This window comes from Indicator indicator, chromosome 2 (genome assembly GCF_027791375.1).
Source record: "Indicator indicator isolate 239-I01 chromosome 2, UM_Iind_1.1, whole genome shotgun sequence".
In the NCBI taxonomy this organism is placed as follows: domain Eukaryota; kingdom Metazoa; phylum Chordata; class Aves; order Piciformes; family Indicatoridae; genus Indicator; species Indicator indicator.
In genome coordinates, this window is record NC_072011.1 from 19,649,837 (window position 1) to 19,677,674 (window position 27,838).

A 27,838-nucleotide genomic window follows, 5' to 3' on the forward strand; every position below is an offset into this window, starting at 1 on the left:
ACACAGAGAGGCCAGAAATCCTCAGTGAAGTCACTGGTGTTGCTGCTGCAGCCTGAGGCAGAAAATCAAGCTGGAAAAGTCTCCCCCTTGTTGTCCTGCATTCTTCAAAAAGAGTTATTGACAGCAGTAGTTCACCTGTTGACTGCTGCAGTAATTTTCTCAAAACCCTCTAGTCCATCTGGATGAAAAATGCCAAGTCAATTTTAGTCACTATTAGTACTCCAGTAGAAAAAAAAAATAGGATCTTGTCATCCTTTCCAAGCATTCAAAAAGGTGAATAAACAATTCCTCACAAAGTTGTACAGGAACTCCAAACACTCAACCTCTTTGAAAACTCACTTTTATTTAAGGACTCAGATGAAGATATAGGTATTTGAGTTTAAAACACTTTGTAAGGCTGGTTTCTACAATCCTGTTCAATTTTGTTCTCTGCTTTGTGGTGTTATATCAATACTGTTTTCTTTAGTCTGTGCTGGACTTGGCAGAGGAATATTTCCAATTAGTGGTCTGTTGGGGTTCGGGGGAGTTTTGTTGTTGTTTGTGGGGATTTTTGTTTTGTTTTGGTTTTGCATCATAAGCATCACCTAATTTTATCAAGTGCCTATAGGTCAGAGATCTGGCATACATCATTTCACCTCTGAGAGGATAGTTTTAGCTTATACCTAAGAATCAATGTTCGGATGACTCAAAAACTTCATAGCAAATTACAAATGAACTTTAAAAATTTGATTTGGCAAACATACTGCATGTTTAGTGCATTACAGTATGATAATCAGCTGTCTGAAAAGGTGATCAGCAGTTCTTCAGAAGGAGAACAAGGAATATAGCACAAGCTACTTTTATAAATATGACAGAGAAATGTCAAATTTTGTTTTCTATATGAAACCAGAACTGAAACAATTGGTTTTGTGCATGTGGACAGTGAGAGAATAATGTTTCTCTTTATGAAGAGAAGAAGTAGCTCTGGACAAGGTGTCAGGATATCTGGAAGTTGACCAAAGTACTGACTGCAACTTCCTTTATGATTCTGGGAGCACCCTTTTAATCAATGTCTCTCACTGTAAAAATGTATTACATGCAAAATTATTGTGTAACCTTATTAATCGTCTGTGAATGCTTTGAAATCTGCTGTAACGCATTTTTTTAAATTCAGCTCTTCTTTCCAGTAGGGAAAAAAATAAAAGGATAACAAAGACCATTGCAAAGAACAAGTATAATCTTCTGTTTACCAAGCATCCAATGATTCTTGAAGCCTGCAACTTGTTTTGGGGTTGATCTTGTGCAGTGAGCTTTGGTCCTAATGCAATAAAATGTGCATGAGTCCATTTAAGCATGAATCTTATGGTGATTGCCCATCTGCTTAAAGCAAACATTTGCCCAAACACTTTGTGGATTGAAACCTAAGTATTAGGAAACTAGTGGATTTAAAATCTGTAAGCATTTTTATTTGTCAGACATTCTCATTTGTAATCCTTGGAAGGGATTCTCATATGGGAAATTCTGACTTGATTTAACATCTTCAGCTTTGGGGCATCTCCCCACAGAAGCAGAGGAAGGATCAAGTCCTCACTCACATTTTCAGCTATATGAGCTTGAATAATTCGATATGATACCCTTCCCTTTAAAGGATCTTTTATGTGAGTCAACACATTTATGAAAAACATGATCTTGAGATTATAACATCTAACTTTATTTCACATTCCAAAGCTTCCAGCTTGCAAAACATTAATTTCAGACATCGTTAAAACTAGTAGTTAGGTATCAGTCATACTGGTTATGCACCAAACAATCTGTGTTTTTAATATCCCTAATCCAGGGGACATAAAAGAATGTTTGATACCCATTACAGGTTTCAGGAGTTAAAAAAAAAATACAGTACATTGAAGTTTCCCTTTCTACATTGATTACTAAATATAGTGTAATACAAATAATAACATGCTGTGGAAAGTTCTATTGTAATGTAATGTGCATTTACAGTCCAGGAGTAAAAATTTACTCATTTGAACTGATTTCACTCTCAAGGAACAAGCAGTTTTGGCCGGCTGGATACACACTATAGACCAAATTACATCTTTAAACAGTCCGCCAAACTTAATAAGCAAAGGAAGCAGACTCGAATTCTGCTTTTTGTAAGTAGGTTAGAATAGGTGGCATTACCTATTCTAGAGCTAGGACACTGTGAGAACACCTGTGCATGCAATGAATTTCATCAAACTCAAGACTCAAAATTAAAAAAAAATATTATTTATGGTTGAAATAACACAACTTTCTTTCTCTAGAGGACTATTGTTTTGTGTTCATAGCCTGTGACCAGCCAAATGCAGTTTTGCAGTCCTATCAGCAAGCTCTCAGTGTACTAGAATCCACTGTCTGCAGTGAGATGCTCTGTAAACTCTGCAAATGGTTGTTCTTAAAGCAATGGCATATATATCTTCAGAAGGGAAAATGTTGCACACTTAAAAATTAAACAGTGAAAGCCAGTCAGCAAATATATGCAAAAATATTTTGCCTTTACGATAAGGAATACTTCTGGGTTACAGTAAGTAATGCTTATAAGCTCAGTGTAGTAATATTTGGGCTGGGAGACTGCAGTTCAGAGGTCAATATCAGTGCTTCTTTAGGGATGCTGAGCTCATCAAAGGAATTTGTGCTGCCAGTCTCCAAAAGCCTGGAAAGTAAGATGTTAATCATTTTGCCCATTCTTCGTCACTCCCAGAAGATGGATGAGGACTTGTTCTCTTTACAAAGGCACAGGCCCAGCCTCCCCACCAGCAGGAGTACTGCAGCCACTGGTTGCCCAGCCCTTTTAGGAACAACAGACTTATTTTTAAGTGAGGAGTAGGAGGGTCACTCTGCTACTTGTAGGAATTCTTTACCCTTTATTTGAAGATGAAATATTTAACAGGAAACTGATAAAATAAGTCTTACGTCAGGCCCCATTTGTCTGTGCTGTTTCGAGATCCTTGACTTCTCTCTCATCAGAACAATTAGTCTCTACTAAGCCAGAGGTTAGCTTGACATGATACACATAAAAGAGTCAAGTATATATGTGTAACCATCTTTATCTTCGTATTCCAACTAATTGTACCATTCCAGTATTCAGCCATAGATATCTAAAATCGTGCCTTAGTGAAAGACAAGATCTCAGTGAATAATTTCCCAGGAAGAATTAAATGTTGGTACAATTTGGGAAAAAAACAATTTGAAATAAGGAAATGAGCAATCCCATAGCAAAACAGGAAACTTGATTAAAAAAAAAAAAAGCTGCCATTCATGCTACTTATCTTGATAAGCAGACCTAGAAAAATGAAACAGGAGCTCTGCTCCCATACAACATTATTGGGTATTAATATGTGACTACTTGTTCTGTTGTCTGCAGACAGAAAATTCTTTGTAACCGTTTAGTATGTTGTTTGAAGCTTCTCTCTTTGTGAAGCTTCATATATTTCAACATTTTTCTCACACTGTGAGGAATTCTATATAAGTAGCTGTAACATGGAGTCTTTTAAGATCCTCTGGAATCAACACAAAGACCATCAGACATCAACAATGTCATAGCCAGGACTGTGACATTAAATGCTCTGCAAGGTCTGCATCTACAGTTCCTCATGCAGAAGCTATTCTGTCATCATAGGAAGAAGGTGGATATTGGCAGGTGTTCTGAAAACTAAACATCTTTGAGAAAACATGTAAACCAGAATGTCTTCTTTAAAAGCAAAAAAACCCAACCAACCACCACCACCACCAACAAAACCACCACCACCCCCCAAAAAAAAAAAAAGAAAAAAAAGCAGAATGGTGAGCTTGCAGAAATATGTAAGTATCAGTAATCCCTAACTTGATTTGCTTCTCCAAGAAATGATCTGGATTCCATGTGGCAGTATTTTCATTCCTCCAAAGATACAACGGTTACAATTAACAACACAACATTATAAATACGCAAGCATAAGGCAGCACAGTAAATTAGAGCCAGCAGTACAAAGGCAAGTGATCTTCTGAGCAGTGGGATAATGTGCTCTAACATATTGCTGCTACCTGCCTCTTGGCAATGTATGTGCCCTGGAGCTGGGGACTTCCCAGGGATCTTCCTCATGCACAGAAAACTGCTGAGATGACTAAGGTTCTTCCTAAAATGCACATGGATTCCTGCAGCAAGGGCTTAGTTCAGGAGTCTGGGAAAGCTTTTATGATGGTTTCATAGGCAGGAGGTGGGGTTTGTGTGGAGTGGCAGATGCGGAGGTTGTTGTTTGACCAGTGGAATTCGGGTCGACTTAAGCTGTTGGTGGTGCTTCCCACAAGGGTTGTGGTGGTATTTGTGGGAGTGAGGGTGATCAGTTGACTGTTCGTCTCAACAGGGAGGGGAGGACATTGCAGGAAAGGGTGGAAGGTGGATGCACGGAAGCTTGACTTCCTGGGGAAAGAATTGGCTTGCTCTAAGGAGGCTTGCCGCTGGAAGGTGAGGCTGGCCAGGCTGAGGTTGCTCCGACGCTCACAGCTGCTGTTGCGGTAAAATCCAGTCCTGCCTGTAGTGTGCCCATGGGAGGAGGGTCTGGACCGACGGCTGAAGGATGAAGAACCACCGTGGGAAATGTGGGCACTAGCTCTGCGACGGGACAAACAAGTGAACAAAGCCCAAATGATCCCTCCAATCACCAGTCCAACCACCATGGACACTGTGAAGGCTATTGTTATCTGCTCTGAAATACAGAAAAAAAGTGCACAGATAAGTTATTTCATTAATTCTGAAGGATTTTCCTACCAGAAAAGGAATTGAGGATGGCAGCCTTCTTCAAAGACGGCCAGACCCTGAGCTCTTTGTATTTTCTACCTGAACTTTACAACACAAACGCAGAAGCTCTGATTGCTCTCACTACATGGTGTTCCTTTCTTCCATAATTCAACAACATCCAGAAAGTAGCTTGCATTTAATACCAGTTTCTGCACCGATGCAAGGGAAAAATCTTAAGTGTTTCCCAGAGTCAGACACCAACCAGGCTCAAGATATGTTATGAAACTGCCAAGCATTTGTTTCTGTAGGCTGTATGAGGTTTATGCAGGCTTGTCATTCTGTTTACAGACATTTATGTTCTGTGTATGTGTTTGCAAACTCACCTATTACGTGACTGATGTAACTTCCATCATGTTCTTAATTAAGCCTTATATTTTCCATCATATTCTTAATTAAATAAGCCTTCTGTCATATTCTTAATTAAGCCAACATGAGAACGTGTCCCAGCCTTTTACTGCTGAGTAACAGATACTTTAAATCCTCATAGTAAATAATGCAAATTATTATATCCTGAATGATTATGGTCAGAGATAACCATTAGTAATGCTAAATCTCTTAAATGTTTCCCATCCCCAATGCCCAATTTAAAGATGAATTAATCTAGATCTTTTTAAAATGCCTTAGACAAATAAGAGATCTTGGGGTTTGGGGAAAGAGCATGACTAGGGATTTTTTTATTACATGGTTTCACAGTGTGGAGGAGTAAGATTTTTTTCCTTGTATATTTCTATGAACAGAATGGTTATTTCAAAAAACTTTGCTTAGTTTTGCAACTGAGCAATAATTTTATTGCAGTTCTAAGACCAATCAAGTAGACCATGGCACTAAGTGCCTCATCCAGTCTTCTTCTGAACATCTCCAGGGATGGCGACTCCACCACCTCCCTGGGCAGCCCATTCCAATGGGCAATCACTCTTTCTTTGAAGAACTTTCTCCTAATATCCACCCTATACCTCCCTTGGCACAACTTGAGACTGTGTCCTCTTGTTCTGCTGCTGGTTGCCTGGGAGAAGAGACCAACTCCCACCTGGCTACAACCTCCCTTCAGGATAAAGCCTGAAATGAATGCAAAACCCTCAAAATTCAGGAAGGGATTGAATCTCAAAGGAGAAGGAACACTATGCTGACTATTATTGGAGCAAAGAATGAATAAGTGAAAAAAAGAGTCATGGGACAGCTTGAAACATGTTTATTCTGCCTGTGCCGTGTTATCACATTTCTGAAACATTTCTGTTGAAATGGAAAACATGTTGATTAAACAGAGACAGATGAGTGACTTCTATAGCACACAAAAGCACAGGCCAGCTAACACTGTGCCTAGCTGATCACCACAACAGAAGGCAGTAATGCCAGGACTAAGAGCCAAAAAATAAAGGCAAAAGGAGACTAGGTTCACAATTTTCTTGGAAGGTGACAGCTGTTAAAGAATTTCTGCTGAATTTATGGCGCTGCACAAACAGACATTTCCAGAACCCAAAATAACAGCATCTAGTCTGAGCTGTGGGAGTTAGCCAAAGCAGGCCCTGGAGAGGCAAAGAGAGCAAGTGAACTGAAGGACTGCTATGAAGAGCAGGTGGCACACAGTGGAGGGAGACGATGGGTGTCAGGCATGGCCAGTAAGACCAGCTTGAAGGCAGAGGTGTCCCAATATGCACCAACCAATAAGTCAGGCCTCAGTGTCTAGTTTAAGGCTTAAACTTAGAGCAGGTCACTGCAGGAGAGGGAAAGCAAACATTTGCTTTCCTTCCAGCAGGGGAGATATAAATGATTACTGGTGTGATTGCAGTTTAAGAATCATTTATTATTGCCTTCCTTCTCTACCTTCTTACTTTTCTCCCTTCAGTGAATAATTGTTAGCTATGTGATTCATACTAGTAGTTGGGGAAAATTAGTTGCTTGAGCACCAGAAAGTTTAGCATAAAATTTTCACAGGTTTCTGGTTGTGGATGCCAAGCAACATGTATTTCAACTCCATTTTTGCTGCTGTCCATTGGACACTGTCAGAGGATCAGTATATTGGCTTTACATGTCCTTTGCAAATGTTGTTCTAGACCAACACTGTCATAATTTTTTGATGTGACCATAAATTTCCCACCCAAGGGTTCAGCAGACTCCAGCATAAGCAGAAGCACAGCAAGACGTTCAGATGTTCCTGACTTTGTGGTTCACATGCATCATGCTGAGGACTTCTCCCTGCATCCCTCTAGCCATAATTTTCACCACCTGCATAATCAAATCAGCAATTCACACTGTTAAAAGCAGATGAGGGAATTGACAAAAGTATCGAGTGCAGCTCTTCAGTCCTTCCCACGTGCTGTTCCCCTGTGCTGGAGGTACAGTACAAACAATTGTCCCTTTGGGTAATGTCTTCACTTTCTTTAACTTCTTTGATTCTTTTATTGTCTTTCAACCTCTATATATGAATGCAAAAATAGAGAGTCAAATTATTCCCTGGGGAAACTCGTTTCGGCTTACACTGACTATTACAGCTGCCATATAGTATCCTGAATGTTCTCATTTCCATTTGGACTTACATTTAATCCTTTTGATTCTGAATACAGAAATATCGCTAAACCCACATTTTATTCTTTCTGTTTCCAGACTCTCTCTGACTTCAGTGGGAACTGTGGGTCACACTAATAGGCCAAACTTGCTTTCTGTTCACTCTCTGCAGAGGGTGAACTTCACTGAAATTGAATTCAGTTCCTAAAACTTCCACCGAAGAATTGTAAATCTATGCCCATTGATTTCCTCTTTAGAAAGTCCAGCAATCACAGCCCTGAGGTACATTGGAGAAAATACTACCAAACAGAGAAAAAGATCAAAGGCAGAGCGGGACTTGCTGCACCTGGGATTTTGAGGGAAACAGCCAGTTTTCATAGAGTTGTTTTTCTCCTTCTTAATCTAGCCAGTGTTAGGGCAGAACTAGCCTTTCAGGAGAGTCAGAGCAATACTGATACAAGGTGTCTCCCAAGAAGCCATTATCTTGTGGTTTCCTGAGAGTTATGCATGTCATTCTGTACCTTCAAGAAAAAAGGAAAATAATAAAAATTTGGAGAAAAGGTAGGGATTTTGATAATAACAATAACTCTCCAAGTGCTGGTACTTTAAAGGAATTTTGACCTGTACATTTGTCAGGCTGCTCACACTGCCTGCTTTATTTGATTATGGTGTAAGAGAAAAGATTTTACACCCCACAGCAGTCAGTTTTCTCCACTCTCACTTTTAATACCAGGTGAGGTAAAGGATAAAGGTGAGTTTTTTTCAACAATAAAGAACAAACTTCGAGGTGCAAAGCCAGAAATAAAAGAATAAGGAAACTGCAACTAAATATCTTAGCTACATTTCCTATCTTCGGTACTTCCAATGTCTATGAGAAAAAGGTTGGAGGTTCGGAACCCACAGTTACATGCATGATTTCTGGATGTTACCCCCAGATCTGCACACCAAGCCAGTAAGCCCAATATAGCCAGATCAGGCAATTCCTTCTGAAAAATCCTTATTGCTTCCTCTATGATTTCTGCATGCAGTGTTAAGCAAGTGCAGTGCTACAGGTTTGTACAGGGGATTATTGCTTCTGCTGCACAAAGATTTTTATTGTTTGTTGCTATTTTGATTAAGGCTTTCATAACTTTCCATGAATTGTGCCTACATAATCCACACAGGAGAAATATGGGCATGTTAATAGTAAAGATGATAGACCATCTGATAAGGTACTTTTCCTAGTTATGGCTCTGAACCAAGTTTTTCACGTCCATCCTAGACATCAGTATTGAGGCCAGCCAGAAGGGGCTTATACTAATCTCTTAAGTCTTCTGAGAAATGATCTATGTTCTCTACTTCCTTCTCTTGGGCTATAGCTCACCAAAAATTAGCAACACAGTCCCTACCTAGAACTGTCAGCCCCTGGATCAACGAAAGTCTTCACAAAACAGATTTGCTTTGTTAGATGGAGGATCCTGCCCCTATCATGGTGCTTAGCAGGATCCCTACAGGCATACTCAAGCCAATCTCTTAGTTCGTAGAATCACAGAATGGCTTAGGTTGGAAGACACCTTACACATCATCTCCTGCAACCTCCTCACCATGGGCAGGGACACCTCTCAAGTGGACTCATCTGCTCAAGGCCTCATCCAACCTGGCCTTGAACAGCCCCAGGAAGAAGGCATCCACAACCTCCCTGGGCAACCTATTTCAGAGTAGGGGTTTCATTTTCCTTTCATGTGTATGGACCACATCAGATAGTAATACATTCCTCTGAATCCAAAACACATTGGCATTGGGGATTAATTTTCCTTCTTGTCCTCTGCATTGGCTGTGATGGGCTGAAACAGCGTTTTGCTCCCTGGACTCAGGAAATTCTTGGAACTTGCCTCTTTCCTATAGCTTTATCATAAATCCCCCAAGATGCAAAGTTAGGGTGGGCACAAGATCTTCCTTGTCTCACGCTTACAAACATATCTATTTGTAAACTTTTTAGGTGGCTAAGCATATGCAGGGATAGTAGTACCTCTCAAAATCATGTAAGTAGCAGATTCAATGTGAATATCTCAGAGCAAGAACCAGGGCAGGTAACAACAGGACAACGTACTGAATGAAAAGGAAAGAGAAACTGAAAAGCGTGTTTTAGTCAAACTGTGCACTTGAATTTGAAATGTATCTTTGCCAATAATAAGTACTAAAGCTAATAAAGAGATGGTTAGCTTTCCAAACATCTGTTCTGCTCATGCTATCGCTAAGCACAAGGAAGGAGAATACACCCATAGTGTGACACCTACACATTTGATTTCTTTTTGAGTAGATGACTTTCAATCATTACAATATTCTTTTTGCTTTAGAGCTGGGTGGTTTTGTTGTTGTTATTGCTTTATAACATGAGAAATAATTAAGTAGATTTATCTTAAATTTATGGGAATTGGTAAGGTAGCTTATCAGTCAAGAATGGTACTGTTCAACATTCAAACTCATCTTTCTGTAGAGATGTTTTGCTCATATTGCAATAGAGAAAGATTCTGTTTATTTAGTTCAATACTTGAGAGTAATTTTACCATTTTTCTTTTCTTCCATCATCCCAAAATTAGCACGAGGCATTGCATATCTGGCGTGCAAACTTTACTCCATATGGGCTCCATCAGCTTGTATACAGAATGCACAAGCTCATTGATTTCAGCTGTATTAACAATGAGAAGCATCATAACATACCACCATGTTGTATAGTAGAAAAGAGCTATTTTTATAATTTTAATAAAAATTTAGAATTATAAAATTATTTCCTTTTAAATTATTTCTTTCTTACATTTTCTGAGCTCTATTTCCTTTATATAATGTAATATTCTAGAGACTGAAACCCTGAGTTAGTAAGCATTTCTTTCCCTACATGCACATATGCTTGTGGGCACACACGTTGCCTTGACCAAAAGCTGAAAAGCCTTGACAGCTAGCTCAGACATGGACAAATGCATGTGAGTTTCTGTTTCACCCTATATTTTTTCCTGAAATGAAAGCTCAGTGTACAATTTACTCTAGAGCACCAGCTAGTGTATTAAAACCTGAACTGCATTTTACAAATGACAAATCTAGCAATCTGACTAGTAAGAATGATTCAGATACTGTTTGACAGAAGTCTTAGTGTCTGAGTTTTCAATCTCAGTGGCTGAGGTAAGTCCTCAGCAGATGTTCATAACACAGTCTTATTTGTGCAAAACCAGACCAGAGCACCCAGAGTTCATAAAAGTTTAAACAAGCTCATAGCATCTCCCTACAGCCGTAGCAAATCATAGAAATATTTAGGATGTACAGCTCTAAGTCAGACAGGATGCAGCCACTTCTCCTCATGTATTCCAGCCAGTGAGCCTGGAAAGGAAGAATAACCTGGGCCCAGAGAGCCACCACTTTGGCCCAACACAGAGAGTTTGAAATTAATTGAAGTACTCATTTTATGCTGGTTCTACTATCTCCATAAGAACTTTGTTTAAAGCTGGGGCAGGTATTGGTAGCCCTATGCTGCTGTTGTCATGCTGAGTTAAAAAAAAAAACAAAACTCATTTTTTCTGTGTTTGACAAGTGTTGACATTACTATCTTCCCAATCTTTGTCACTAATTGTATTAGAAAAACAGCCTCTCATTAATGATTTGTAGGTAGTCCACTGTTCAGTTGGGTGGGAAGTAAATTGCTGTGTAATATCGACCAGCTGTGATCTCAGTCATGGCAAAAGTTAAAGAAAGATCACACACAACCATTGTGGGAAGAGTCAAGAGTGACAGGCTACAGCACAAAGTGGTTCCGGTAGTTGTGACATCCAGAAAACAAACAAGGATAGTGGCATCTAGAAAACAGAATCTGTGTTAAAAGAAGCTGAAAGAAAAGCAGATGGTGCAGGATACAGGAACTAATAGAAAATAAGTAAGATAGGCCATTGGAAATGTCAGTGCTTTGCATTCAGACACAGCTTGCCTGACCCTTACGCAGCTTCAGGTGAAACTTGTCCTTACTGTGAGAACCCACTAAAAGCCAAGAAACATTTATACTGAATTTTTGTTTGGCCTGTGCTAGTGCAAGATCTTTTATGCAACAAGAGAGAGTAGTTCTCTCACTTTACCTAATAGATAAACAGTTGTTTTTATGTCCACTGCAGATAAAAGAAAAAGTACTGGGTTTAAAGCAGAGCCAAGGAATTAAAAAACATATGTCTATATGTGAGGACAGGTAACAACTAGGTAGATAGTCCAGGTAGGTGGTGCATCTACTCCTATTAAAATTTTTTAAAACCAGTATCACTCAGGAGTTGTAATATAGTTAAGTCTGTCTTGAAATAAAGTGTCTAGGACAGATGACAACCCAAACGTGCATAGTAATGTTATTTCATACAGTTTCTAAGACTTTCTTCAATCAGGTAAGCAAATAGGCTCAAGAAAACATCTGAAAAATTATTAAGTAAATGGCAAGGAAAAAAAGGAAAAAAAAAAAAAAAAAAGCCATCTATCCCCATGGGTTAATTCTCTGTTTGAAATGCAGAAGGAATGGCTGTTACGAGGGTTAACATCACAGAAGAGCAATCTACGTAGGAACATGATTGCCCTCTGCTGGAAACCAGTACCTAAACCACCGTAATTCTGATAAAATAGGGCGACCGGCAAAGCTAGCAAGAAATATTTCAACAAAAGACTACAGAAACCTTAACAGCATCTCAACACTCACGAGAACCCTGAATAATATTGCCAAAACCACTTAGGGCTACCAATTTGCATAGACTTTGGAAGGAAGTTAGACTGAGGCATAGTAAAAGTGTGCAGAAGCTTAGTTGAGTAAAGCTTGTACAGTTTTGTGTCTGTGCAAATATCCATGCTGATGAAGATGCATGATGCCACGTTTGTTCTTAAATTTGCATTTTCACCATCCACAGTGACATCCAGAATGATTTCTGTGCACCAGAGTACATTGGCTTTGTTTTATCACAATGATTTATACCATAATTCATTGTGATAAAAAGCCAGATGAGTGGAATATGCCATCTCAATATCCTACAAACTACCTCAGAGTTACTGATGTTGGCTTAACATTACTGGCAGTTGATTTTTACTGGAATTAGAAATAAAGAGTAAATGGGATAATCAGAAGGAAACATCTAGGGTAGAGATAATAGGATGCATTTGACATAACTATATAAAACAAAAAGATTCCTTTATGCACAGATGGATAGAAATTGTTACTGCGTAGTTTTGTTACGATTCCTAATGCATTACAAAGACAGTAATAGAAATTTGATCTTTCCTGCACGTGCAGCAAACAATCCTCTGGCACGGCATTCTTACCAGCCTCACAAAACCAGAGCACAAGCCTAAGCTATATGGCCTCTGCATGATCCTGAATTGAACAGTCAATCACAGCTTGCCACAGTACAATATGGCACTATGGTTATTACTTAATTGATAAGATTATTTTACAGAGCCTAAGAATAAAGTGAACAGAGCGACTAGAGCAAAAGCTTAAAATTAAGTAGGATTTCCTAAAATTCTTAAAATTTTGGAGCAAATACCAAAGTATGTATGCTACATTTAATAAAACCGAAGACATCCAGATTTAGAATAAAGCACACGGTTTTCAGGTTACTGGGAAGGCTGTAGGCTAAAGAATAAGTTGAAATCATTTCAGTCCCACCACAGTACTTCTGTGGTCTAAGAGCCTGCCTGACACAATTTCAGGTGGAACTTGTCCTTAATGTGAGAATCCACTAAAAGCCAAAAAGCATTTATATTGAAATTCCAGGTTTTATCCATGTACAAAATAGAATATTTTTAAAGAAAGAAAACTCAGGGTGGCAGGCACACTCTGAGTACCTTGAGGAACTGGTATACTGCAAATAAAGATCACATTCTGGCCTACCCAGTAGCTCCTATAAACAGTGGTTCTCAATGCAGTGCTTTTCCAAAGTGCTTAAGACCCACTTGCCTCTGGGTCTCAAGTGTCCCTTTGTATCATCTGGGAGGCAAGACCTTGTTTCTGCCCCTTGACCTTGGCTGTACAATCTCTCTCCCTCTCACCCAGCAACTTGCTCAGCTGCTTCCTAGGAGGGGAGTAATCTCCCCTTTCCAGTTCCATCTCTTGCGCTCTTTATTTTAAATGTACAACAGGGACTAATATGGACAAAACAAATGCAACGGATGTATACAACGAGGAGTCTTGGCAGAAGCTGAAGGAAGTCCACTGAAGCCCAAAACCGTGTCTCCTCACTCGGAAATGCATTGTCTCTGAAACACTGCCACAGGGTATTGGGCTGACAGGTCTAACTTGTGCATTGCTTGTTCATAAAGTCATCAATAGTCATCACTGAAAATAGTGTTTAGTGTTCTGTTTATAGGCTCGTTAATTTTTGAGATGGCTAAAACTAGGGTGACTGCTAAAACTTCCTCAGGTGAAAATTAACAAAGTTGTACAAAGTTGAAGAATGGGACAAAGAGAAGCTGTTTGTGAATGCTGAATACGGATATAAAGTATCCAATATAAAAGTACTCAGGAGCAGAATAAATTTGATCTTCCTTCTTTTCTTTTTTTTTTTTTCCCTGCAGTAATACCTGAGTTACATCCAGTAAGGAAAAAAACCTCCTGCTACATTTATTTTCCTTGGGGAACAGGTAAAATAGTGAACATTTTGAGAATACCAAAGTATGTTCATATGTAGTAGTACTGTACTCATCAGTTAGATATCTGCATTTCAGAAATTTCAGTTTTCTTTCTCCCAGTACTTCCTGTGTGATCATCAATTAGTTTCAGAGATTTCTCTTATACCAAATACGTCTATGAGTATCTATTTCAGTGTGGGCTAGGAGACATAGTTAAGTAGTACTTACAAGATTCTGTGTAATCATAAGCTGATAAATGTTGGTATAACTTCTAAGTGAGACGATTACAGAAGTGTTAGTCAACTTTTGATGATCCAGGCTGGAGACTCAATGTAAAGTGGTATCTGGGGGGCTGTGTTTGCATCAGGCTGATACAGGTCCTGCTTGCACTTCTTGATCAATACAGGCATCAGTGGTCTCCTTCTTCATTCATATTCTGCCTGAAAAACTTACTTGCTTTCTACAGAAGCCATGTGTCTACTTGATTGGCCTATTCTCCCATTACCCTGGATAACTGAGTGGTAGCATTAGTATAATGTAATTTTTTTAAGCAAAGGGTTTAAAATTAACAGATGACAGTTAAATGGTCAAAAATGTCATAAGTGTGTGCTAAATGCTTGCATGGTGAATTCAAAAGTCAGAAACACAATTAATCTTCTTCTGCAAATAAGACATCAGAGAAGCAGAGGCCTCTGCTGAGAAGCAGAAACTGCCCTGGCTTTTGGCTTCTGCAAGCATGTGTCAGAGCCCAAGAAGGTTTTTGCATTGCATTGAAACAAATTTTTCTCCCCAATCATTTTGCTAAAAAATTCCTAGACATTATTTCATATATATTTGTATTGTTGATGCAGTTTTGGCTGAGATTATTTAACAGATAAACCTTAAGTTGCTATTGACTTATTCTGAATATATGAAAATCAAACTCATATATGTCTCTTTTCCATCTCCTCAGGTATAAGGGGAATAAATTATGGTACGAGAATTATTTAGGATTGATTGATACAAACTTAAATACTATACAATACATTTCAAAATATGAATAAGTACTTTTTATTAAGTTTGCATAGGAAGTGAAGCTTCTGCCTTGAAAATCACAAAAAAAGTTTTCTTTTTAAACTGTTATTGACAGATTTTAGTTATGTATTTTTTTTTCTCATAGGGGAAAGAAAAAGGATGGGGTTATGAAATTAAGATAATATTACCAAGACAAGAGGGTTGATTGTGAGGTTTGACTTTACATTGTGGTTTTGTGATTGTGGACATCTCATTCCATCCCCATGCTTCAGATTAATCTGTATGAGAGAGAGAGCACCAATCACAGCCACTCATTTGTCTCCCAAAGATTTCTGACTCCTGGTTAAATGAGTTGAAATGGTAAAACAGGAGGTTGTGTATAAATACAGAGCATTTTCCTTCAACTGGTTCTGCCAGAAGAACGGAGGCAGAGCCAGTGCATCCACAATGTGCTGAGATTAACTCCCCTGAACCTGAATGCAGTGGAGCATGCAGCTATATGTTGTTTGTCTTGGGGAGAAAGCACAGCACTAAGCATCTTTTATTAAGGAAAACATTTACATGCCAACACATTCACTAGTGTGGTGCTTGGAAGAAGAAATATACTTCATTTCCTGAAGACAAAATTTCTGTATTGCGTGGATGAATAAAGAATGATGGTTTTGCTAGCTCATGTGACAGTAAGAAGCACCAACTAGTCAGGTATAATTGCCAAAATGTGTTTGCACTGTATGTTTGGTTAATATTTAAATAATACTCTGAATAAACTTTGGCCCTTCTACTACCTCAGGTTATTATGTCCTTTCTGCTAAAGGTGGTTAGGCATTTGATATATCAATGGTTGTATGAGGGGGGGTGGGGAGGGGGTGAGGAAAGCAGGAAAAAAGCAGTAATCAGAGTGCAACAAAACAGAGCCTAAGGATGGCAGAGTCAGTTAAAAAGAATAATTTATATATCGGGAAGCAGTCATGATCTGAATAGACAGCATGCAAGACTAAGGCTGGTCTCTTCATGACATAGTTTGTTGCTTCTATCTAGCTACAGTAATACTCTTTTCTTCAGGCTTGCCAGGGTAAGGGTGCCTTAGTATCTACTCTTACCTCTCTGACAGGCCTGTACATAAGGTGGATTTACATACTATCTTCCTAAATGTAAGATCCTACTATGGATACATTCCCCTTTGCTTCAGTAATGGAAGTGATAACTTGCACATTCTTGTGAAATATTTTGCTTAATGGATAGCAGACTAAGTACAGTTTAATCATTCTGCCACTTGAGAACACAGCAGATGATTTATCTGGTAAATTTTCATGTGGGGTGCATACAAACCCATAGTATTCTAGCAGTTGATGCAAAACATTGCCTCCCCAGCATAAGGCTAAAACACAGATCTATCTCCTGGAGAAATCAACATGGGTGGATTGTGTAGATTTGACATATGACCTCCTGTCCCTGATGGACCACAGAGGAAGTGATATTGTCCTACACCAACTGGGCACCAGATAGTAGCATTACAACGCAACATCTCTGGCCTGCTACTTCAGGCTACTGTAGCAATAGCTGAAGACAATGAAGCACACAGACACAGCTGCTTCAGCAAACATTACTGCCATGTGCATAAGAAAGAAATCCAGCTGCAAAGCTGCATACAAATTAGCCCTTCTTAAACACTGCTGAGGGGGAACAGAGACATGGTGTATCCTGAAGCGGAGAGGAGGAAGCTGAGCAATGCCTTCCTTTTTGGTTACACCACAAGTCATAGATGTATTTCTGGTTTGGTATAAGAACATGTCCTGATTTGAGCTAGAACAGAATTAACTCTGTTCAGTGATTTTAATTTTCAGCTCAGTCTCTTCTAAGTGACTGCACTTTCTGAAATGAACAGCATATTTTTTGCAGACAGTGTCTGCTTCTAGAAGTGATAATGCTTGTTTACAGTTTCTACCAAGGATTGGTATCCAGAAGGGCTCTTGATTACTTGCTCCCATAGAAACCAAGGTCACTGGTAATTCTTGTGTACCAGGTTGGGGGTGCAGAGAGTAAAAGACATCACCTGCAGACAGGCCAGGTAATCCTAAACTGATGAACAAGGTATTCCATTCCATATAAGTCATATTTGGTATAAAGCTGAGGGATCACAAGGGTTAAACTCTCCTCACTGGCCAGCATCCAAGGAGGACTCTGTTCTTCCATTCTTCTGCCTTCAATCCAAATCTGTGTGTTCTTAAATTCAGTTCCAGAATCAGTTCCTGAATGTGGCTCCCATTTGCAGCTGAGTCCAGTCTGGGGATTTTCCTAGTGCCTGCCTTAGCCCTCTTCTCTTCCTCCCTGGGAAGGGAGAGGAGTTAATAGAGAGCATCAGTCACGTGTCTAATGGGCACCTTAGCCCTAACCCTTAACAGGCTATTTCTGGAAGACTTTAGAGAAGGAGCCTGGGACCTTGAGTGTTACAAAAGAATGATATTCACTGCTCTCATGTTGCCAGTGAAGGGCTAATGTTCAAACACAGTTGCTGCCATTGTTGGTGTCTCACCATCACATGCTCTCTTTTCCTTCAGTTAAACCCACACCCTTGTTGCCATTAGCACTATTTATACAAGCCATTGGCCCAGGCTGTTCTGCTGATGGCTTCTGACACATCCCAAGTCAGCTCACACTCCAGTCAGAGGAGCTGGAAACAGGAAGTTCTAGTGACCTTGACCGTATGGGACAATAACCCCCTTCATTCTAGAGATCTTAACAGGTTCAGGCAGAGGAAAGGTGATAGGTGTGGGTCTCCTTTGCCCCAGCAGTCCTCTGTCTACTGTGATCTCTATTAAAAAATATATGGAAATTTTGAATTAGCTTCTGACTCCTTGAACACTTGCAAAGTAGTTTTGTTACATGACATTTTCTACATATCTGTTACAGTATCTTTATACAGATCAGTATCTCATCTGAAAGAGATAAAAAAAAAAAAAAAAAAAAAAAAAAAAAGAGATTGCCATTAGTTGGGCAAGGGAAATTTCTGTTGTTCCAGAAGCCATGCAGCAAAAGTTAACGTTGGGCCTGGGAGGATGCACAAGCCTACAGCCTTCACCAAGAGGTGAGGGAAAAAAGTCTGTCCTGATTCCTGTATAGATGAAGCAGAGTTTTAATGGTGTGGCCATTTTTCCTTTTTTTTTTTTTCCCCCTGTGTACTGCTTTCTCAGAGACTGTGTGAGGTCCCAGTGTGTGATACTCATAACAGACAAAACCAAAACTGGTCCCTGTCCTAAAAATTCTGCTGAACTACATAAGTTTTCCACAGCCTTGATTTCTGGAAATTCACCATACAGATATATTGCAATTATTCTTCATCAGTATGAAAAAAATAAAGCTGCTCAATTAAGTGAATCTTTGGTTAAGTAATCTGGAAATATGGCTTCACTAATAAATGTGTGGGTAGCAGGAAGGAGAACTTGTAGGTACACTAGATTTAATGTAATAAGGGAAATATTTCAAGAATGTAACATCAATGTAAAGATCTCATTCTCTTTCATAGAGCTGTTTAAATGTATATTTTATATCCACGTCACACATCTGCTCCTCAGATCAATGTACATGTCAGTGTGTTTACAGGAATCAAAATGGGAACTGGCTTTCTGTCTGACTCTCTGTCACATTTTACCTCATCCTCTTTCTCTTGACAACATTCCCACAAAGCAGCACAGGGAAGTTTTCTTTGTTTTTCAGATAGGGGCCTGAAACATGGAGGAACCATCTGTCTCACCTTCCAGAAATCCAGCTAAAAATCTGCTTCCCGATATGCTTATTTTCACAAAGCTTTTGGGAGTCAAGTCTGCTCTAAGTTCCAGCAGACCAGAGGAAAATAAAACAATTCTAGTTTCTCAGTGAATTTGGGAAGAATCAATGTATTTTACTCTATTTTAGGATCTGTACCCCAGGAGTCACATTTTGAGGTTGATAAAAAATTTGTGTGGTGTTCACAGGTTCCTTGTAGGAGGAGTGGGAGCAGGCTTAATGTCACCGTTGCCTTCATTCAACACAGCTACACAGCCACTAAGCCAGGCATGCTTGTAGATTCATTATCTGATAGAACTGAGGAAATCTGCAGCCCCAAGAACATGGTCTGTCCATACCAGACTGACACAGAGTATAAGCATACTCTGTTTCTTTCTGTGCTACAGCTTATATTATGCACTCATGGCACACACAACTAGACTTTAGGAATGAGATATTTTGCACATATTTTAGCATAATAATGCTCTGATTAGTCCATCTGATCGATATCTTCTGGGCTAAGAAACTGGGATAAAGGCTATATTTTTTCCACCAGTTTTCCCAGCCTCTTCATGCCGTGAATTCTGAGTTTTCCAATCAAATCTGGAAATTCGTTCCTGCTTCCTCTTTATTATTTTATGTGTTAGACCATTTTTATATTGTTTTTGCAATTCACATGCTGCAAAGTTTGCTAGAAACAATCAGTGAAGGAATTTGGATCATATGCTCTTCAAAACTATTATTTTACCATCAGTAGATATACTTGGCTGTGAAATAGGAATGAAAGACCAGCTGCTTTTTGTCATTGGAAATCTTAAGTGTATGGAAAAGTGGCTTTGGAGATATATAGCTTTGGGGGTTTTTAAGGGCTCCAGCTTGAATAAGTAAAACAGAAAATATTAGTCAGAAGATGGAAGGTTAGGCAAGCAATAAAGAACTAGCAGGACTCTAAGAAAATCTATAATAACAAACCTGGAAGTATGAGAAATTTATTTGATTGGAAAAGATAGGTGGAGAGCTGGAAGTAGGGTTTGTTCACATACAGTTGCCTTCTCATTAACTTCATCATGACCAGGACAGAAGTCTGCTCAATTATTTGAGTCCTTTAACATCACCCAGCAGGAGGTAAAGCCCTGAATTGCAGGTCCTGACTAATGGATCAGTATCCCTGACGAGCCAGAAACCAGACTCTGAAATTCAAGTGTTAAGCAAACAGGCTTGTTAAAGTAGTGTATTACAAAGCACTCCAGGAAGTCTGAGCAGGCAAGCTGTTCTGTAGACAACTAGCTAGTGGATGTTAGATGGGGAGACTCAATGGGAAGATTGCATTTTATATACATGTGGCTGTCTGTGACATGGGGGAGGTATTTTTACAGGCTCCTGGCCAAAGAATGCAGATATATTCTTTCAGATAAGTTTGACTTCAGCAAATATGGATCATCCCCTCCTCTGATAACATTTGCTGGGACCATTCTGCTTCTTTCCCTCTCTCTCACCATGCATTGATAAATTTGGCTTCCTTTTAATTTTTATTCTTATTGGGTAACTTAATCTACTGCTTTTATATAGTTTTAACTAAATGTAAAAAGGAAACAAGATTCAAGAAATTCAAAATTTATGAAGTCAATTGTTACTGGAATACAATTTTAATATATTATCCCTTGTGGTACTATGAATGGAGAACTGCTTATGTAGTCATCAAAAATATAGGGTGGTGCTCTAGGTGATGGCAATACTCATATTTGTACACTAAATGGCTGTATCCTCGTTTACAGTTTCTGTTTTCTGAAGAAGACATCTACTACTACTTTGGATAAGCACTGGAAGGGATTATTCTCTAAAACATTAGAGTGAGACTGCATCATGAGGTTGGAAGAAAGCATTTTGCCACTCCCTCTGCCTGTTCTTCCACTGGGGCTGCTTCTAACAGGAGCCTATGACGTCTGCAGTTGCCTGACTAGCAGAGTGATTTCAAAACAAAGAAGCTCACTTGTTCACATCCCATTTCCAAACTTTTGCAGGCAGCTATGATCTAATCCAAAGACTCTGCAAAAAGAGGTTGTGTCTCCTGTGGAGATATTTATTGCTTGTGCTATGAGCTCCTTATGATATCTGAGAACTGGTTGAAGGAAAGAAGTCAGACAGTTGTGGTCAATGGGACGGAGTCAGGTTGGAGGCCTGTAACTAGTGGAGTCCCTCAGGGATCAGTACTGGGACCAGTGCTGTTCAATATATTCATTGATGACCTGGATGAGGGAACAGAGAGCACTGTCAGCAAGTTTGCTGATGACACCAAACTGGGTGGAGTGGCTGCCACACCAGAGGGTTGTGCTGCCATTCAGCAAGACTTAGACAGGCTGGAGAGTTGGGCAGGGAGAAATGTAATACAGTTCAACAAGGGCAAGTGTAGAGTCTTGCACCTAGGAAAGAACAATCCCATGTACCAGTATAGGTTGGGGACCGACCTATACTGAAGAGCAGTGAAGGGGAAAAGGACCTGGGGATCCTGGTGATGGAAGGTTGACCATGAGCCAGCAATGTGCTCTTGTGGCTAAGGCCATTGGTATCCTGGGTTGTATTAGAAGGGGTGTGGTCAGTAGGTCGAGAGAGGTTCTCCTCCCTCTCTACTCTGCCCTGGTGAGGCCACATCTGGAATATTGTGTCCTGGGCCCCTCAGTTCAAGAAGGACAGGGAACTGCTTGAGAGAGTCCAGCACAGAGCTACCAAAATGATTAAGGGAGTGGAACATTTTCCTTACAAGGAGAGACTGAGGGGGCTGGTGCTCTTTAGTTTGGAGAAGAGGAGACTAAGGAGTGACCTCATTAATGCTCCTAAATACCTAAAAGGTGAGTGCCAAGAGGATGGAGCCAGTCTCTTCTTGTTGATGCCCAATGACAGGACAAGGGGTAGAAGTTGAAGCATAGGAAGTTCCATGGAAACAGGAGGAAGAATTATTTCACTGTGAGGGTGACAGAATACTGAAACAGGCTGCCCAGGGGGGTTGTGGAGTATCCCTCTCTGGAGATATTCAAGACCTGCCTAGATGAGTTCCTGTGTGACCTGGTACAGGTGATCTTGCTTTGGCAGGGGGTTTGGACTAAATGATCTCTTGAGGTCCCTTCTAGCCCCTGACATTCTGTGATTCTGTGATATGCTGCCAAGTACTGCGCTTTTAAAACCATTGGGGTCTTCCAAAACACAAAGAAGTGACAAAAAAGAAATCAGCTGCAAGAAAAAATTCCAGAGGTGGTGTTTTTGATCACCTTGGTCTATTCTGGCTGATTGTCATGAATTTAAATGCCAGGAAGAATATGCATGCTAGGGTGAAATTTTGAAAACAGAGAAAAGGGAATGAAAGAGAAGAAAAATAGTAATTCAGGAAACATCTCCTCGAGGTACTAATACTGCACCTGAATCCAAGGCAATAATTTTGTTTTGCTTTCCTTCTACTTTCTTCTGTGTCACACTTTCACTTCCTCCTATCTTTCAGCAAAGGAATTGCATCTTCAGCTTAATGAACTCCTCTTCCATGTTAGTCATGCCCAAACTACCAGGATAGAGTCTCTGGGATACTCTTGTTTCTGACAATCTTTTCAGCCATCAAACTAGGAAGAGCAGTAGCCTGTTAGAAGCTACCATTACTGTACCTGCTGTCAAGTGCTTCAAGTTGTAACCTTTGTGTGTCCACATCTCTAGCAGGACAGCTGAGGCAGCTCCTGGAGTCTTTATCTGCCACTGCTAAAGCTAGACTGGAAGAGTGCAAAGTGTGTGAAAAGGAGCAAAGGGAATGAGGAGAGGCCACCCAGTGGAAATGTAACAGAGTCATCAGAGTGGAAGCCAACAGGATTAACCCTAGTCACCACACAGGTGGCAAACGCTTCTTTTTTCACTTGCAAAGAACTGGACTGGACTTGCTGCTTGTTCTTTCTACTCTGTCATGGCCACTACCCATGAAGAGTCCCAAAAGAGAAAACAGGTCCCATGCCTTTCTAGACTGGACTTTCCCATGTTTGACAGCTGTGTAACTATTCATGTCATTGATGCCCTTCACAGGTACTTTTTCAGTTCATAAAGAGAATAACACAAAGTCCTTAACAACCACTATTACTACACCAGTAACATGATATCACAACAGTGTCAGACACTAAAATGTGCTTATCCCTAATGACCACCTTTTCCAGCAAAGTAGATAGTCTGACTTGTCAAGAATACAGACAAATTTTATTGAGGGGAAGACCAGTGGTTTGAGGGAGAGACAATGCAACATTTGACATTATCTTTAGAACCATGAGTACCTTTGTAGCTTTTAGAGCCAAGTGACAATGTTTAAAGTATTAGTGCGAGGGAGTTCACAATATTAAAATACTGGAAGCCAGCTGATACGTGGCATTGTTTCTACACACTGGACAAATAACACCCTTGATTCTGATTCACAAAAAATGTCAATGTTTTTAAGGTGTTAAGTTGTAATGTCACATTTTCAAATAGGTACTTGAGTAAAATTAGAGTGAAGGATAGCCTAAGTTTATATGGTGATTTATGTTGATTAATATCTGCTTAAACATTTTTGTTCTGCTGCTTTCGTATTGATTACATCTACTATTTAAATTAAATTTCCTGATCTGAAAGCATATTACTATCTGCACTGGAGAAATAGGATTATCTTGAAACCATTTTTTGTATTTAATTGTGCACGACTGAAAATGCTTTTAAGGAATTACAAGAAATGTACTCGGTTAAAATGGAAGCATCTTTCACCCCACTGTTGACTTACAAATCAAAATTAACTCAATAAGGACTATATTAAAACAGTAAAAAATGAGATTAGTAGTTGATAGATGGGTACCAAACCCTGGATTTCTCATTCACATATTGCCAAACTTCCGCTTGAGCTGTCTACAGTCCCATGTGATACCAACAGCACTGAAGTTCAGCAAAGGCTGACTTTAAGTGCTTCTTTTTAAAAACCCCTGCTAAAACATTATATTACAGGATCCCACTGCAAAATAGGGTGAGCACAGGTTACATGACTTTATAGAAGCTGACACCTGAAAGAGATGGGATCTTGCATCCTCGCAGTAGTTCAGACAACAGCCACAATGTCTACAAAGACTCTGAACAACATCTGTAGTAGGGAACAGCTCTAGCAAAGTGAGAATCAGAATCCTGATTTTGTGCTTGTGACCCTTTACACCAGGGATATTTGATGACAGAGACGGAATCTCTACCATGAAATTTATAAATTTAAACTAAAAGAGGAGTTTAATATTCCTTTTTTAACTATTTTTCCAGCAGAACTGATTTTAGGACAGTCAAACTCCTGTTTCAATTCTGTTTTATTCTGCTACATAATTTAGCATTTAAAAAATACCTCAGAATGATGAAAGTGAAGAACAAATTCAAAAAAATTCCTGTGAAGACTGCAATTAAGCATGTGTTAACTTTTCAGGCTGCCACTAACTATACACTGAACTTGCAAAGAAGTGTGATATTAATTTATATTATATTTATAAATAAATATATAAAAATATATAATATATATATTATCTATACATATTTATAAATAAATATATAAAAATATATAAAATATATATATTATCTATAGCCTATATATAATTATATAGTATATATATAGAATATATGTATATAGAAAATATATTTTTTCTATATAAATTATATAAATAATATATATAATTTATATAGAAAATATATAAAAATATATAATATATATAGTTATATATTATATTATATATATTATATTATATATATATAATTTGTTAAGGTCTTTGCATGAATATGTAGAGAGAATTTAGATTACTTGGGCAATTCACACAGTATGACATATCAAGGTGTGTGTATCTTGGTTTTGTCAATAGAGCTTTATTCATGCACATTTTCACTAGCCTGGAGCACCTGTGAAAAGATTTATATGTGTTTATTCATAAATCAGCTCAGGACAGTTTAGTTTGTTCAGAGTTTTAAATTCTTGCAGTCACTTTTAAGATGCTATTGTGTGAAATTACCACTGGAAGCAGGACAGCTTGAGAAAACAGGATGCCTACATATTTTCCAGAGTAGGGGACCTGTTATTGGACAATAGATGGCTTATAAAATTGTAAGAAATTAAACATCATTATATATAACTGTTTTAACAATTTTTACAGCATTATTTTTTTTCCTTATAATGTTAGTCCCTCCTAGCAAACCTTTGCACACATGTTGAAGTTTACACTTTGATTGAATCCATGGGACCTGCTGAGAAGTAGTCACACACACCTGGAAAAGGATCTACATCTTGGTAGTGTATTCATATACACAGCACTACATGGTAGGAGGCTTAGAAAAACAGTAAACAGCCTATAAGCTATGTCCTGAAAAAAAAATCCCATTTTCAAGTACTGCATTTGCATTTGATAAAGAACTCAATTCTGTTTATATCTATTATGTGTAGTTTTATTTTTACCTCAGGTCATGTGTCTGGCCAGCAGGTCAAGGGAGGTGATTCTCCCCCTCTAGTCAGCTCTGGTGAGACCCCAACTGGAGTAATATGTCCAGTTCTGGAGCCCCCATTACAAGAGGGATATGGACATGCTGGAACATGTCCAGAGAAGGGCCACAAGGATGATCAGAGGGCTGGAGCACCTCTCCTATGAGGACAGACTGAAAGAGTTGGGGCTGTTCAGTCTGGAGAAGAGAAGGCCCTAAGGTGACCTTATTGTGGCCTTCCAGTATCTGAAGGGGGCCTGCAATAAAGCTGGGGAGGGACTGTTTAGGATAACAGGTAGTGACAGGACTAGGGGGAATGGAATAAAGCTGGAATTAGGGAGATTCAGGCTGGGCATGAGGAAGAAGTTCTTCACCATGAGAGTGGTGAGAGCCTGGAATGGGTTGTCCAGGATGGTGGTTGGGGCCCCATCCCTGGAGGTGTTTAAGGCCAGGCTGGATGAGGCTCTGGCCAGCCTGATCTAGTGTGAGGTGTCCCTGCCCATGGCAGGAGGGTTGGAACTAGATGATCCTGTGGTCCCTTCCAACCCTGACTGATTCTATAATTCTATGTATCTCCAAGGATGTCAGAAAATACACTTCTATCATTTTAAATGAAGTTTCCTCACACTGGACTTGTGTTAGTCATTGTCTTCTGATACAGACTGCATAATGTCGCCCCCACAGTCTACACATCACATACCTACAGAAAAGGAAGAGGAAATGTGATTAATTCCTCTAAAAGGAAAACCTACAAGACTTCTTCCCTTCCCAGGACCACAAAAGCTCCTCACAAAACCCCAAGCTGTGAAGTTCATCTCCTGTCAGATGGGAGATGATCAGTACTGGGTATGGTATCAGTACCTAGCAAAGCAGGTGGGCAATCTCATGTAAGGAGATGTTGGCTCTTTCAGCGACAAGACAGCTCATGCAGGTCCTCTCTGTACCTTCAAAGGAATAAAGTACCAGGCACATGCATTAGACTGTGGAATTTGAATGTCCACTTCTTGCCCACAGTCTGAACAGTATGGTTAATGAATTCTTAGAGTTTCATGTAACTTTGCTGTTTCTTGTGCACATTTCCATGACTGTGAAGCAATAATCTACCTCAGAATAAAGGCACATCTGAAGTAATGAGGGAGAGCATCTTTTACATAAGGATTCTTAAAGTACATGTTGAAAGTACTGTCATTTTTGTTTTGAAGGAACCATTTTAGAATTGCATGAGGTTCCACTCTACAAAAAATGTAGATAGTTATTTTTCAGAGTCCAGCAGACAACCTCCACGCAACAAGAGACTCTGAAACAGCAATAACAGTATTTTTTTCTCAGTTAATCTGTAAATATTTCTCAAATACATCAGTGTCATTATCCTACTCTTTATCCCAAGACACAAAAATGAAGTGAGTTTCACATGATCTCCCAGTAGGAAAATAGATGTATCACTTCAAGAAATGTGGATGGTGTTCAACAGATCATTTCTTGTGTTACGGAAATGAAGGAACTTCTTTAAATCTTCTTGCATAGCTATTTTCCACTCTTTTCCTAGGGCACTTCTTTGCAATGAAAGTCCTGTTTTGTTAATATATATTATTGAATTTAATGTGTATTATTTTTCAGTTTTAAATAGAGCACATATTCTTGGAGGGGTCAATGCTCATTTGCAGTAATATAATAGAGCAGAACAAAGGCATCTGATTCAGTCTAATGCTAAACGCTAACGCGTGCTAATATTAAACGTAGCAAGTGATAGAGGTTTTTGGGAAAGGTTCTCCACAGTTGTTGGACAGAATCCTTTAGGATTAGGCCACTGATTCTAATTACCTTGAATGAATATCAGTATAACTAATATTTTCACCTCACAGTCTGTTTCAGTTAATAAACCATTCTCAGGTTTAGGTGAAAAAATGGATGATAATCAAAACACACATTGAGGAAACAAATAAAGAAAAGCTGATGATGAGGCACTACAACAAATTACAAATATTTTTTTCATTCTGGAGAAGTAAGAGTTTATTCAACACATTCAGTTTTTTCCTCTCTCTTTTTCATGAGAAGATGAAACAGATCATGTCTGCTGTGTAGGTACACCCATTAAACAGTTGAGAATGTCTACTTGATCTGAAACATACTAAAGTCAATAGAAACCTTTTCAACTGACTTCAGTAATGAATTTTGCCAAACAATCAATTCTTGCCCTGGCAGTTCCTGCTGTCTTCATTAGTTTGAAACCTTAATAAAAGTTTAACAAAGAAACATTTGGAAAACAATCTTTTGCACTGCAAGAAATACAAAATCTGTCATTATGTTTTGCTTACAGCATGAGGTCTGAAAGTATCTAGATGTACTTTTAAGGAAACTGCCAGCAAACCTCAGCATCCATTTTAACAATACTCTAGGAAAAGAAACAAAATCCTTACCCCAAAACTTTGGTGGCCATGTGATTGGAGAGTAAGTACTGTTTCTATCCATAACATCCAAATAACTAATATAGAATGGTAAATCCACAGAGGAGCAATAGGTTTCTGAATGTTTGAGATTTAGCGGTAGAAGCAATGCTTTTGTGCTGCCAGAGAACTGTGCTGTTTGCCTGAAAGGAAATGGATGTATCACGTTTCCTGCTTGTGGACTGAAATTAGCAAGTGCTTGCCTTATCTTGGAACACCACAT

General features: G+C 39.1%; 1 protein-coding gene across 2 annotated transcripts; it reads right to left on the bottom strand.

Moving 5' to 3' along the window:
- Window positions 1-3,778: 3,778 nt before the first annotated feature.
- MYCT1 (MYC target 1) lies at window positions 3,779-27,838 on the bottom strand. 2 transcript variants are annotated; one of them, XM_054398778.1, is made up of 2 exons: window positions 27,589-27,838; window positions 3,779-4,697 (listed from the first exon to the last, which is right to left on the bottom strand). In XM_054398778.1, exons 1-2 carry the CDS (start codon window positions 27,836-27,838, stop codon window positions 4,165-4,167), a joined length of 783 nt encoding a protein of 260 aa, XP_054254753.1. In that variant the 3' UTR covers window positions 3,779-4,164. The 2 variants fall into 2 exon arrangements, with proteins under 2 accessions (XP_054254753.1, XP_054254762.1); XM_054398787.1 differs by having other exon boundaries at window positions 3,779-4,692; window positions 27,589-27,690.

Coding starts and splice junctions, on each gene's coding strand:
- MYCT1 (XM_054398778.1), bottom strand. CDS start 27,838: ATGTGGTGTTCCAAGATAAGGCAAGCACTTGCTAATTTCAGTCCACAA. Junction 4,698..27,588: donor ATGGCCACCAAAGTTTTGGG/GTAAGGATTTTG, acceptor TCTGTATTTCAG/AGCAGATAACAATAGCCTTC.